Source organism: Eulemur rufifrons, chromosome 2 (assembly GCF_041146395.1).
Source record: "Eulemur rufifrons isolate Redbay chromosome 2, OSU_ERuf_1, whole genome shotgun sequence".
Classification (NCBI taxonomy): Eukaryota; Metazoa; Chordata; class Mammalia; order Primates; family Lemuridae; genus Eulemur; species Eulemur rufifrons.
This window is the reverse complement of record NC_090984.1, coordinates 101,085,904-101,099,566: the sequence shown is the minus strand read 5'-3', so window position 1 is coordinate 101,099,566 and position 13,663 is coordinate 101,085,904. Positions and strand designations below refer to the sequence as shown.

General features: G+C 50.5%; 1 protein-coding gene across 1 annotated transcript in view; it reads left to right on the top strand.

The window, feature by feature from the left end:
• LTBP2 (latent transforming growth factor beta binding protein 2) overlaps positions 1-13,663 on the top strand; it is a 94,112-nt gene that overhangs the window by 40,101 nt on the left and 40,348 nt on the right. Inside the window, exons 6-10 of the mRNA XM_069465118.1 lie at positions 6,624-6,808; positions 8,867-9,037; positions 9,527-9,733; positions 10,398-10,681; positions 11,744-11,846. Of these exons, the coding sequence (XP_069321219.1) occupies positions 6,624-6,808; positions 8,867-9,037; positions 9,527-9,733; positions 10,398-10,681; positions 11,744-11,846 (950 nt within the window). The remainder of the gene's footprint in view (positions 1-6,623; positions 6,809-8,866; positions 9,038-9,526; positions 9,734-10,397; positions 10,682-11,743; positions 11,847-13,663) is intronic.

The window sequence follows — 13,663 nt, the reverse complement described above, 5'->3', positions numbered from 1 at the left end:
GGGGAGTGCTAAGAGAAGGAGGCAGAGTGGGAAAGAGGAGAAAGCCAAGCAAGGATGTGGGCCGAGGTTAATAGAGCTTTGGCCTGATGGAGGATGGAGCTTCCAAAGTTGTCCCACCTTGAGATGAGAGGTCCAGGGCTTCTGAATGTCCCTTTCAGGCAGTCATTGGCCGTGCGCTCATGGTGGTGGGAGGAGCTTCTCAGGTGATTCTCATCAGCTAAGAGTATGGCTCAGAAGTCACAGGTGCAAAGCCTTAAGCCACCACACTTGCGGCAGCTGGGGATGCACCAGCTGGGAAGGGGACCTGAGCAGGGTGGCAGCACCTACCATAGCCGATTTATCTACAGGATAGTCTCAGAGGTGGAATTGCAGGGTCAAAGCGCAGATGTATTGCTATGTGGATAGACATCACCAAATTGCTTTCCATAAGGGTTGTTTCAATATGCATTCCTGACACCAATGTCTGAGAGTGCCTGTTTCTTACAGTCTTGCCAAAGGAGTGTGTTATTAAGCTTTTGGATTTTTGCTAATCTGATGGGTTAAAAAAGGCTCTCTCAGAGTAGTTTCCATTTGGACATCTCTTATAAGGAGAAAGGCTGGGCATATTTTTCTGTGTTTAAGAAACATATTTTTTTTTCTGTGAACTGTTTGTTCATATCCTTTGCTGATTCTTCTTCAAGGGCTGTTGGTCTCTGTCTTTTCTGTTCCTAGGAACTCTTTAGATATTATGAAGCTCATCTTTTATCTATGATATGAGTTGCACATATTTTTCCCATTTTGTCATTTATCTCTTTACTTTGTTAAAGTAGTTTTGGCCAAGCAGAGGTTTTTGATCAGAGTTGTTTGGACAAGTATAATAAATGACATATTATGTGAAACATCTTAGCGTGATGCCTGCCACCTGATAGGCACCGAATGGATATTGTTTCTCGTCCATGCGCTGCGATCCATTCTGTGCTTTATCCAAACTCTGCTCATTCTTCCGTAAACGTGGCCCGTGCTTCCCACTTTCATGCATATCTTATGTTGTTTTTCTGACCTGGAATGTCTTCCTCCTTATTTTGGGCTGTTAAAATCCTACCCATCCCTTAAGCCCCCGCTCAAATGTTGCTTCCTCCCTGAAGCTTTCTAGAGTTTCTACTAGATATGATCCATATTATACCTGAAATTCCGTACCTCCATTAGCTACCACAGTCCACCTGAGGTCCTAGTCATGTGCATACGTTTACCATGCTTTTTCTGAGCCTCAGTTTCCTTATCTATAATATGGAGTTGCTGGGAAGAATAAAGATTTCATTACAAAACAAATATATGTTTATCCTGCATAATCATATTTATTGTTAAAAAATTTTTAAATGTAGGAGTATAGAAAGTTTAAAATGGTAGTTACCTATACACAGGCATTCTCATTCCTAAGGACTTGCCACTATTTACAGATCTTTCCAGACTTTTCTTGTGCCCATAAAAACATCTATAGGGCGAGAGAGATAGAAGTTTTTCTTCAGACACAAAACTGGAGGCATACTAACCATATTATTCTGTAAATTACTTTTTTCACTCACTAATATAACATAAATAGGATGATATGTATAAGGTACCTAGCTCAGAGCTCAATAAATGATAGCTATAATGATTCAGCACCTTGTAGTGATATTTTTAAACTTTCTTTTAGCAGTAAGACCATTTTCAAACCAAATAGTGTAGTTGTACCTCAGTATCCATGGAGGATTGGTTCCAGAACCCCTGAGGATACCAAAATCCACAGATGTTCAAGTCCCTTATATAAAACAATGTAGTATTTGCATATAACCTATACACATCCTCCTGTATGCTTTAAATCCTCTAGATCAGCAGTCCCCAACTTTTTTGGCACAAGGGACTAGTTTCATGGAAGGCAGTCTTTCCATGGCTGGTGGGGGGTGGGGGGTTAGGAAGTGGATCTCCTGTGGCGATGAGAGCCATGGGAAGCGACTGTAAATACAGATGAAGCTTTGCTTCCTCCCCTGACACTCATGTCCTGCTGTGTGGCCCATTTCCCAAGTTTCAAGGAAGGTAATTTTTCCACAGGTGGGGGGTGAGGAGAGGGCAGGTGGGAGAGATGGGGAGTGGAGCTCAGGAGGTGATGTGCGGCCCAGTTCCTAACAGACCGGGCCCAGGAGGTTGGGGACTGCAGCTCTAGATTACTTGTAACACCTAATACAATGTAAATGCTATATAAATATTAATTGTTGTCATACTGTATTGGTTTATAACTTTGTGTTATTTTTACTATTATTTTTTATTGTTTTTTTTTTTCCTAATATTTTGTATCCACAGTTGGTTAAATCTGTGTATGCAGAATCCATGGATACAAAGGGCTGACTGTATTTAGAAGCCCAATTTATAAATTAGAGCGGGGCCACCAGGCAGGGGTGAAATTGGATGGGGATGGAGGCCGTGGAGCCCCTCACCCACTTGTCTCCCCATCGCTGTTTAGAAAGCTTGGCGTGTCAGACAGGGTGTTAGCACACCCTGCACTTTTAACTGAGTGGCACCATCATGGGTACAAACTGCCCAGGCCGTTTTTGCATGGATCTGAAGATCTTAGCCAGCTGGGACAGGAATATTCTCCTGCAATTTGGTTGAAAGAGCCCAGAGTCCTCAGGCGAGAGCAGGCGTTGGTGGGTCCAATGGCTCTCTCTTGGCTTGGTGCTGGTCTGTGATGGAGTTTTTATGGTCCATAAACAAATGAAGACAATAAAGTCAATGTTGTGAGATTTCCACAAAGTTAAGCCTGTTCAGATGTTTCCTCTGGACATTGAAATGTCTTTTCTTTCATGACGTTATGGTGGCAATGATTGGTAGTTGTGCATGTGTGTGTTTTAATATCTTCCCTACCTAAATAAAAAGTCGGCAATTTTACATTGCCGTCCCCCCCCCCCAAATTTGTTTCAAAATTTTACTGATCCACAAAATCTTGAGGTCCAGAGATGGCTGTTTTGGTCCATTGTGGCAGCTTTGCCAGGACTTCCCTGGGATAATCCCAGAGAGATAATGAGTTCCATTCTTATGCCAGGTGAGTTTGGCAACCGCTGTCCTTTGATGAAATTGCAGCAGCTCTCCCAAGACTGATTGTAGATGCAGCCTCTCCCAGGGGCTGTTTAAGAAAGTCACCTTCTCATTGAGACTTTCATTTGTCCCTCTTGCCTCCACTCTGTTGTCCTTAAGGGGGGCACTGCTTCTTTGGACCACCCTGGGTCAAACATGGTGCTAGACCCTTCTCTTGATGTCCAACAGCCTAACTCAGACTAGGGTGGGGCACACAGCCAGGACTTGGCTAAGGGCTTGTGATTTGTTTAAGGGAGATGAGCACAGAGGTAACACAAGGCCAGGCGATTTGGGCTTACAAACTCCACAGTCTCCATCCCATCGTAGCCACCTATGCCCTTCTAGGTAAGGGCTGAGGGCAGTGGCGACCAGTTGGAGACCAACAGGGGCCAAGAGCCTGCAGCCTTGCCCACCTCTGAGGCCTAGGCTAGGGTTTATGAAGGGAAGAAGCAGTGTCCTTATATGGCTGCTTTCAGTATAATACATAGAACCTATCAAAGAATTGAGGCTTCCTTCTTTACACTGCTGTGAGCCTCTGAGAAGGCAGGGCTTTTAGGTTTCTGTCATTTAGCCCCAAATATCCATCACAGCAATAGATGACAATGAATTGGGCTCAGAGGATTCTGGTTGTTAAAAATGTGTTGACACCAGATTAGGCACTTGACCCTTTATATATAAGGACACTTGGATAACAATAACAAGTGTTTTTTGGGAGTCTTTTTATCTCCTTTAGATGAAGAAGAAATTCAAGTGACTTAGTCACATTTTCTTATTTGCTTGGGGAGAAGTACTTAGTACGAACTATAGCCAAGCCCTTTGTTCCCCTTCACTCACGTGATTTTAAAATTCTGGCACATTTTTCAACGTGTGACCATTTACTTATATTTTCAAAATAATCTCATGGTCTCCCTGTTCTCTTAGTCTTCGCAGCAGCCCAGTGAGGGAGGTATTGCTGTTCTCGTTTTGCTGATGAGGAGTCTGCAGCACAGGGGCGCTAAGTGATTTGCTTGAGCCCATAGTGCTAGAAAGAGGCAGAACTGACCTCTGTCTGGCCCAAATCCCAGCCTCTATCCTCTGGACAGCCGGGTCCTGTCTACAGCTAGGGAATGCACGGTTTGTTTATTTGGTTTTCTTCTCTGCAAAGCTAACCAACTGGCCCTTAAGGGATATGAACTCTGGAATCTTGGTGCCATTAGCATTGAGTGCCAATTAGAGAAACAAGTGACAGCAACAACATAACAATGACAAGAAGACACTGAGAAAGAATCCAGAGTGTTCATCTTGTCCAAATTGGAGAGCTCTTTGTCAGGGTCAGGTTCAAAACAGCAGCAGGTGGTCTGGGCAGAACATGAGCTACGCTTTTTGCTTCTCTAGAATGCTCTGTGGTGCCGGCTCTTACCTGAGCAGGGCACCAGCCTGGTATCCGAGGGGCAGGCTCCCAGTGACCCGCCAGCTCACCGCCTCTCTCGAGCACTCTCTTGGAAGCCCTTGGAAGGATTGTGCTTTCTGCTGCAGCTGGTTGTCCTGACCTTCTCCTGGGAATGAAGGCTAGATGCCTGAGGTTTGGGTTCATAATTCTGGCTCTTGACAGCTCCCAGAGCTTCTGGGGTGGATAACAGGATCTCTCTCCCACTCCAGCCCTCAAATTTGGGTAGTAGGGTGAGGTCAGCTGGGGCCCGTCAGGGTAAGGATTTGTTGCTGATAGTACCGGGAGGAAGAGCGGCATTAACATTCACAGGAGTCCAGTCCTGAGCCAAGGGCGCTGGGGAAGGGCTGGGAAGGTACTGAGGTGGCTGGGGTGGCCAGGCCCTACATCTCTCCTTGTTTGGCTTCTGCTAGGAACAGATAAGAAGGAGCTTGCTCATGGTCTGGGCACCCAGGGCCAACAGAACTGGGGTGGGGATGGAGGAAGGAAAGTATCACAGGACCCTACCCCCTTGGGCAGGGAATCCAATGGGGAGACTGGACATGGGACCTACTGGGGAAGGAAGGCTTCCAGGCTGAGCCTCGATTGTGGTCTGGGCTGGTTTGTTGGGTGGCACAGAACACAGGCTTTCAAGTCAGGCCACCCTGGGTTGGCATCCTGGGGCCCCGATTTAGCTGTCACGTAACTTTGGGCAAGGACTGAAGCGCTCTCAGCTTCAATGTCCACAATATGCTCACACCCACCGCAGTCCAGACGCTGCCGTCTATGCCGTGGATCATAGACATTTCAACAATGACAGTATTTACAATGGAGGCTGCCTTTTAGAGCAGCCTGACCAATAGTAAACAAAAAGAATGTGTTCAAATCTATGAGGCGACTTAAATAGTTAAGATGTCAAAGGACATGAACAGAGAATTTTCACAAGTGGTAAGTAGATACCTGAAAAAATTTCAACCTCAGAAGTAATTAAAAAAAAAAAGGTGGCGGGAGGTGAAAGCAACACTGAAGTGCCACTTTATGCTTATTCAGAACCAGCAAAGTATAAAAATTAATAATATGCTATGCTGGCAAGGTTGTGCTCTGAGTGGTCCATTTATACATTTTGATGCAACCCTTTCAGAGAGCAATATACCCGTGTGTACCTAGAGCCATAAATGTTTATAACCTTTGATGTAGTCACTCTAGTCCAAGGAATTCATCCTAAAGTAATAATCCTTTTAAAATCTTTCTTATAAAAAATTTTCAAGCATACAGAATAAAATAGAATAGTACAATGAATTCCCCTATATTAAAGGAATATTTTAATAGCATATTAAATCCTTACCATATGGGTAAGGATGTCCACAGTTAAAAATTTTTAAAAATCCATGTATGTAACAGGAGAATGTCTGAATAAGTTGTGATTTATCTTCAGATAGACTATGATATAGCAATGAACATGACACATAAGAAAAATGGGATTGTATAAGGTGTGATCCGATGTTGAGTGAAAAATCAGAATTTAAATTGTATTTATAAGTGTGACAACAGTGTAAAATCAAAGGTTAAAGAAAACAGGCAAAAGTATTTACTGTGTTGCGGTGGGGGATGATGAATTTGTGTTTTTGTTATATCATTCTTACAATAAAAATAAATGAGCTGACATGTGTAATCCCAGCACTTTGGGAGGCCTTGGTGGGAGGATTGCTTGAAGCCAGGAGTTCAAGACCAGCCTGGGCAACATAGCAAGACCCCATCTCAAACAAATAAATAAATAAGAGAGTCTAGGCTCCACCCCTGAATCAATGTGAGTGTGTATCTGTTGGGACCCATTCCACAGGTTACTCATGTTAAGGGTTGTATTAGGAAGTGATGGGGAGTGGGCACAGGACCTGGTTGTAGGGCAGGGCTCCCAAAGACTCAATGTCAGAGGTACATGGGAACAGTCTAACACCTTCATTTTGCAGTCAAGGGCCCTGAGGCCCAGAAAGGCTAAGTGGCTTGCCCAGAATAACCCAGCAAAAGCCTGGCTATTCCATATAAGGATAGGTATTTCCTCAGAGTTAGCCGAGGGATGGCACGGAGATGCTCTTCAGGGATGCAAACCCCCGTGCCTTGGTTGTCTCCACAGGACCTTGAGTGGGCTGAGCCAGACCCGCCCCCCCCAGCAGCATGTGGGACTGTCCCGCACTGTCCGACTTTATCCGACTGCCGCTGCCGGTGGCCAGCTGACTTCCAACGCCCTGCCCTCGGGACCAGGCCTTGAGCAGAGAGATGGCACCCAGCAGGGTCTGGACTACCTCTCATCCCCCTGGGGTAAGGATGCCCTGTCTCGGGTCCTAGAAGAGCAAGGCGTCTAAATCTCCGTTTCCCCCTCCGGTCTCACAGAGGGGCTGAGCTGTCACCTTGTCCCTCATTCTTCCAGCCAATCAACAAACACTCACTGAGCACCTGCTTTGGGCCAGGCCCCGGGGGGCCCAAACCAGCTGATCTGGACTTTGTCCTTGTGACCCTTGACTGACCCTTGACTGTTCCATTTCTGTCCAGTCTGTCCTCCCCTCTTGCCTCCACTTCCTTCATATCCAGCCGTGAACCTCAACTCCCTGGCCCTGGTCCTTCCACCTCCTCCTTCCTGCAAACCCCGACCCTCCCGGATCAACCCAATCCAACCGAACCAATGGTTTCCTCAGCACCTACAGCTGCGCCGCTGCTGCTGCCCACAGGAGAAACTATCTCGTGGACTCACACCATGGCACACTCTTTGTGCTCACCCTTCCCTGTTAGCCTGGACATTTTCTCCCTCTATTCCTCAGAGCAGCTACTCCGGACCACCCCCACTTTCCCAAGCTCCCATCCATCAGCCCACGGACGCGCCCCCACCTCCCAGAGAGCTCCTCAACCCGTGCTCACCACTCGCTTAGTTGAGTCTGTGCCCAAGCATTTTATTGAGATGAAATTCACGTAACATAAAATGAACCATTTTAAAGTGTGTACTTCAGTGGTTTTTAGTATATTCACAATTTCGTGCAACCATCACCACTATTTGATTCCACATTTTCATCCCTCCATTAAGCAATCACTCCCTAGTCCCCTGTCCGCCCAGCCCCTGGTAACCACTGATCGACTTTTAGTGGATTTGCATATCCTGTACATTTCACACAGTGGAATCATACAATGTATTGTCTATTGTGCCTGGCTGCTTTCACTTAGCATAGCGTTTGGGGGGTTTATCCATGTTGCACCATGTTGCATGATTAGTCCTTCATTCCTTTTTACAGTTGATGACCTCCTTTTTTGCCCTCTTGAAGGGGAGGCATACCCCTTGTGTAAGGCACACCCCTGCACCCTTTTTATGTCTCCTGGAATGCTAGGTATCACCCCCCGACATTCTGTGTCTTCTACCTGTTCCTCTCTCAGCGCTTTCCCTTCAACATATATGCTTGCTTATAGCTCTCCCAGTAACACACACACACACACACACACGCACACGCAGAGTAGTTTCTCTGCTTCCTCTGGCTTCCTCTCTATCTGTTCCCATCACAGTCAAGCTTCTTGAACCCATGGTCCTCATATACTTCTTCCACTTCCTCCCCTCTCCTTCCTTCCTCAACCCTCTGCCTTCCAGCCCCCCTCGCCGGGCTCCCCCTACTGAATTAATACCTTCCTTTGCAATTCCACTGCTACCACCCTTGTTAAATGAGGTGACCTCAGCTCCTGCTGCTGCCACGACCTCTCAGCTGGTCACCCTGCCTCCTGGCCCACGCTGCACATCACAGCGGGAGGACATCTTGCTGACAATAGCCTCTGTGGCTTCTCCACTGCCTTGCCTGATCCTTGTTCTGGTAGTCAGGCCCTCCAGAATCTGACTCTAATCCTTCTTCCAGGCTCTATCTTCCTCTACTTCTCTTTGAAAACTCTCCTCTCTGGCAAGCCTGGGCTGCAATCCATTCCCTGCCCTTGGGTTCAAAGTCCCACCGCAGCACTTGCTAGCTGTGTGCCTTGGGTCAACCTAAACTTCTCTGAGCCTGTTTCCTTAACTGTAAAATGGAAATATGAGGTTGGACATATGAAAATTGCCGGAACTCTGCCATAGTTGTCCGCAAAAATGGCAATTTCTAATGGTTCCACATAAAGTAATACCCACTCAAGAGGGCTGAGTTATTGTGCATGAAGCATGAGTTTGGTGGCTGGCACATCTGTGACCTTCTCAAAGGTATCACCCTGCCCCATCATAGGGCCTTGCATCCGTAGGTGTTCAGCAAATGCCCTCAGGATGGACGCACCCCTAGTCCCGTGGGCCTTTCTAACCAGGCTCTGGCGGTCACGGCTGTGCCTCTCAGCCCTGCCCCCTGGACCCAAGCCCTCTCTCTGCAGGGCTGAACCTCACAGAGAAAATCAAGAAGATCAAGATCGTCTTCACTCCCACCATCTGCAAGCAGACCTGTGCCCGAGGGCACTGTGCCAACAGCTGTGAGCGGGGCGACACCACCACCCTGTACAGCCAGGGAGGCCATGGGCATGACCCCAAGTCTGGCTTCCGCATATGTGAGTCCCTTGCCCCTCAGTGGGTTCCCGGCTGGCCCTGGGTGGGTGGGTGGCCAGAGGACCAGGCCTGCCTTGAATTCAAGCCCACTGCTCTTGTGCTGTAGCTCCACGAGTTGTCCCAAATCACACAAAGAGCTAAGTCCTCACCCAGCTCTGTCGCAGCCCAGCTGTGTGACTCTGGGAGCCATATAACCTCTCTGAGTCCAAGTTTCCCCAACAGAGAAGTGAGGGAGTTCATAATAATGCCGCCGCCCTGTCACCCAGGCTATCGCTGGGGGCAGGGAAAGGCATGAAAGGGCTTTTTAGAAAGGCAAGAGCTAGTTATTATCTCCCCTTCTTCACTCCTGGGCTCCGTGGACAGTCCCTGCATTTCAGGGGGTTCTGGGCTACACACACCATCCAGATTTGGGGTCCTGCTGTCACTGGCCGGCCACATGGTGGGTGCTGCTGTTCTTCCACCACCCGTTACCCTGAGGGCCGATGTTGCAGATTTCTGCCAGATCCCCTGCTTGAATGGAGGCCGCTGCATCGGCAGGGACGAGTGCTGGTGCCCTACCAACTCCACCGGGAAGTTCTGCCACCTGCCTGTCCCGCAGCTGGACAAGGAGTCTCCAGGGAGGGGCTCCCGCCACGGGGCCCTGCTGGAAGCCCCCTTGAAGCAGTCCACCTTCACGTTGCCTCTCTCCAACCAGCTCGGTGAGTGCCGGCACGGCCAGGACTGGGGGGAGCGCCGGTCAGGTGGACACAGTCACCGCTCACCGTTGCTGTGCGGGGGACCAGGAACTGTCTCCAACCATTCCTTTACAGTCAAACCTCCCTGTCTCTGGCTCTCAGTTTCATCCCCTGAACTTCTCTTTCTGAGTTCATCCACATGTTTTTGCCCTTACCCGGTGCTGGATACCTGGGGGAAGAAAAAGCATGAATTCTCTAGGAGGTCGGGGCAGGGAGAGGCCCCTAGGCCAGGAGCGCTCTGGGGAGGCAGGTGGAGGGGATGGACTGCAGTCGGGTCCTAAACAACGGGTGGCATGTGGTCAAGCAGAGGGGCTGGCCTGGGCAAAGGCGCGGAGGTGGGACCAGGCAGGGTCCGTGGGCGGAAACTCGGGGGCTGTACAGGCGCATGGGGGGAAGGCGGTCTGGAGCTTGACAATGAGGGCTCTTCAGGGAAGGAGCTTGAGCTTCATCCCATCCTCACAGGGGAGTTGTTCTGGGGCTCCAAGTAGGGAGCAAAGAAATGGAGGGAGACTTGAGGAGACACACGGCCAGTGGCCCTCAAGGCCCAGGGCTGGTAGGCGCTTCTCAGAGGTGGGAAAGTGAGGGTGGGGCCCCACTTCCCTGGCTCTAACCCAGCCCCTGTGCCCAGCCTCTGTGAACCCCTCCTTGGTGAAGGTGCACATTCACCACCCGCCCGAGGCCTCCGTGCAGATCCACCAGGTGGCTCGGGTGCGGGCTGAGGCGGAGGCCCTGGAGGAGAACAGCGTGGAGACCAGACCTCCGCCCCGGCTCCCCGCCGGCCCTGGCCACAGCCTCTTGGACAGCAACAGCATCCCTGCTTGGCCTGGAGAGTCCCCTCGGCCATTGCCCCCCACGGCACCCAGGCCTCGGGGGCTGCTGGGCCGGTGCTACCTGGGTGCTGTGAACGGACAGGTGAGAAAGCGGCTCCTGCCTCCGCCCTGGAGCCTTCCAGAACAGCGACTGCCCCCACTCCACCCTTCTCCTGCTCTCTGTCCTCCTTGTTCTTATGGAACGTGAGTGTCCGCAGAGTCTCCCACTTCCCAGGTGGGAAAACCCAGGGCATAAAATTGCCCAAGTATGGAGAGGCTGGGCCTCCTACCAGGCATGTGGAACAGGACCCAGGGAAGATCCCCTCTGGAGGAGCTGTCACCAGCATCCTCAGGCGAAGACAGCCTAGAGCTTGGTCCTGCTAAATCCTGGGCTCTCTGAGAGCCGAGCCTAGGATCTCCCAGTGCACAGACAGTAGGGCTGTTAGGATCCGGCAAGAAAGAGCCTGGAATCCAGTTGAGACTGAGGTCAAGAGAAGTGGAATTAGCAAATGGAAGTTAATACACCAAAGCCCGGGCAGTACAAAGATGAGAGGCACTCCCTTCCCCACTGGAGGCATCCACAGTTTCTGTGGGAAGGCAAGTGAGCTTTTCTGAGGCCAGGAACCCAAGAATAGAGGTTAGACCAGACCCCGGATGGTTTTTCTTGGGGCTGCTGTTTGGTGTTTCCAGAAACCCCTTCTGAAGTTAGGGAACTGGAGGAGGTGAGATGGCTAAGGAATAAGGACCCCAAGTTCCCGGATCCTCCCTGGTCTCCCAGTTTGTGGTGTCCCTGAGCCTGAGGCCCTATGCACAGGGAGGGCCCACACTGTGGGTGACCCTGGAGTTCCACAGGGGAAGCCTGTCCTCTGGGACCCTCTGTCTATGCGCTGAGTCTGTGGAGGGGGGGGTGGTTTGCAGACTGGCACAGGACAGATCTTGTGTCTGGGGTGTCCCACCTGCAAACACAAAGGTTGGGGTCTGGCAGAGTGGACTGCAGATTTCTCTGCCCTCTTCCAGGACATTGGCTGACTCCCTTCTCCCACCCAAAAAGGTATCCTCTGGCAGAATGCGGGGAGTGAGCTCTGTGTCCCAGGCTTTCCTGGGACATCTGTGCACAGCAGGGGAGAGAAGAAAGGGTCACAGGTGTCCATGACCTCTTTTCCAGTGTGCCAACCCACTGCTGGAGCTGACTGCCCAAGAGGACTGCTGTGGCAGTGTGGGAGCCTTCTGGGGGGTGACCTCGTGTGTCCCATGCCCACCCAGACCAGGTGAGTGCTGGGTGACTATGGGGGAAGCTCTCCCAGGGCCTGGCCTCTGCTGCCAGGGTTTCCCCTCCAGGGTTTCGGAGGCCAGGCAGCTAGGACAGGCTGGTAAAGTGTGCAGACTTCCCAGATCTGCCTGGAGGGGTTTGTGGCTGGCACCCAGGCTCCCAGCAGCTCACCTGGCTCCGCCTCTGCTGGTGCAGCCTGCCCCCCGCCACCCCCGCCACTGCTCCATCTGATTGCCTGTGAAGGGCTGCTCCTTCTTGCTGTGGTTCTTGCTCAGATTTTAGGGATCCCATCTGGTGTCCCTGTATACACCCCTGCCCAGGTGTCAGGGGCCTGGAGGTCTTGATGTGGTGACTCAGTGTTTCCCTCATTCTTTAGCTGGTGGGGCCCCCAGGCCTCCTCCTAACCTCCTCACCTCCTGTTCTGGCCTCTCTGTCTTTGAATCAGGGTTGAGTGTCTATCCCAGAATGTCTTTAGCCTTGGGGTATGGGAACCCCAGTTCCTTGCCCTCTTTTGGATGGCAGGAAAAACTAACATATATTCATTCATTCATTCATTCATTCAGCAAATACTCACCAGGTGCCTCATGTGTGCCAAGCACAGAGAGTTCAGGAGTGAGTAAAACGCCCATTCATGCTGTTGTCATAGGTCTTGGTCTTGCAGTTGGGAGAGGGGTGACCAGGTGCCTGTGCCTGGGCATGGCTCTGCCTGCTTGGTCTGTCTTCCCCTCCACGCCTCATTTCTGGGCCTGGGACTGGTGCGTATTTCCTTTGCCTATGAGCAGTCGGCTTGGTGAGTCGGCTTTGGGGAGGGGCTGGACAGGAGCCCAAAGGTGGGAGGGAGGGAGGGAGGGAGGGACAGGGCTGTTCCCAACATCAGACTCGGCTGTGGGGCAGTGACTACATTTTCCAAAGTAAAAATAAGTGCAGACGGTTTCACAGTGTGACAGAATTTTTGGTGAAGCAGCAAAGGGTAGGATTCAGCTCCCAGATTTGAGTGTCCGGCACATACCAAGTACCAGTCCCAGCTCTGCCTCAGTCTCCTGACCTGTGAAATGGAGAGAGTAAGAGTGCCAGCCTCGCAGGGCTGCCGTGGAGAATAAATGAGACGATGCGTGTGCTCAGCGTTAGGTCAATGCACTGTAGCTATGACTAGAGTCATCACTGTTATTGTTTGAAACTGCCCCTCCAGAAAGGGGAAAGCAAATGCCCCACCAGGTGTGCTTTGAACTAACTGCTCAGCGTCTCCCTGCAGGCCGGAGATGTTTCTGCTGCTTTTTCTTCTTTCCTTGTTTGCCTTTCTCCTTCCCACCAGAAAGACTCTTGAAACTTCTGTATCCCACATTCTATTCAGTGAACGAATATTTGCGTTGGCCAAGCCCCCATCTCAAGTGCCCATAGTGTGCAGGCCCTGGACAGACTTTGGAGAATGGGGTCAAAACAATGCCTCCCCTCCCCAAGCTTGCAGTCTAGTGGGGGGCCATAGGCAGCTGGGGGGCCTCAGAAATAGAGAGGCCAGTACAGTGACGAGGCGAGTGCTGAATGCCATGGAAACACAGGCAGCAGAACCCGGGCCACTCGTTGGTCCTGTAGCACCTTTGTGCAAACTGGAAAAAGATGCCCCTTGCATTTATTCAGAACCATCTTCATACATATACAGATGCAGGATGCCAATGATTCCATTAGATGTGGTGCTTTTGTGCAGTGCACAACCTCCACATCTATGTAGCATGGGACGGGGGCCCTAGCTCAAGCTGATGGATCAGAGAAAGCTCCTTAGAGAAGGTGACACCCAAGATGAGTCTCCAAGAATGATCA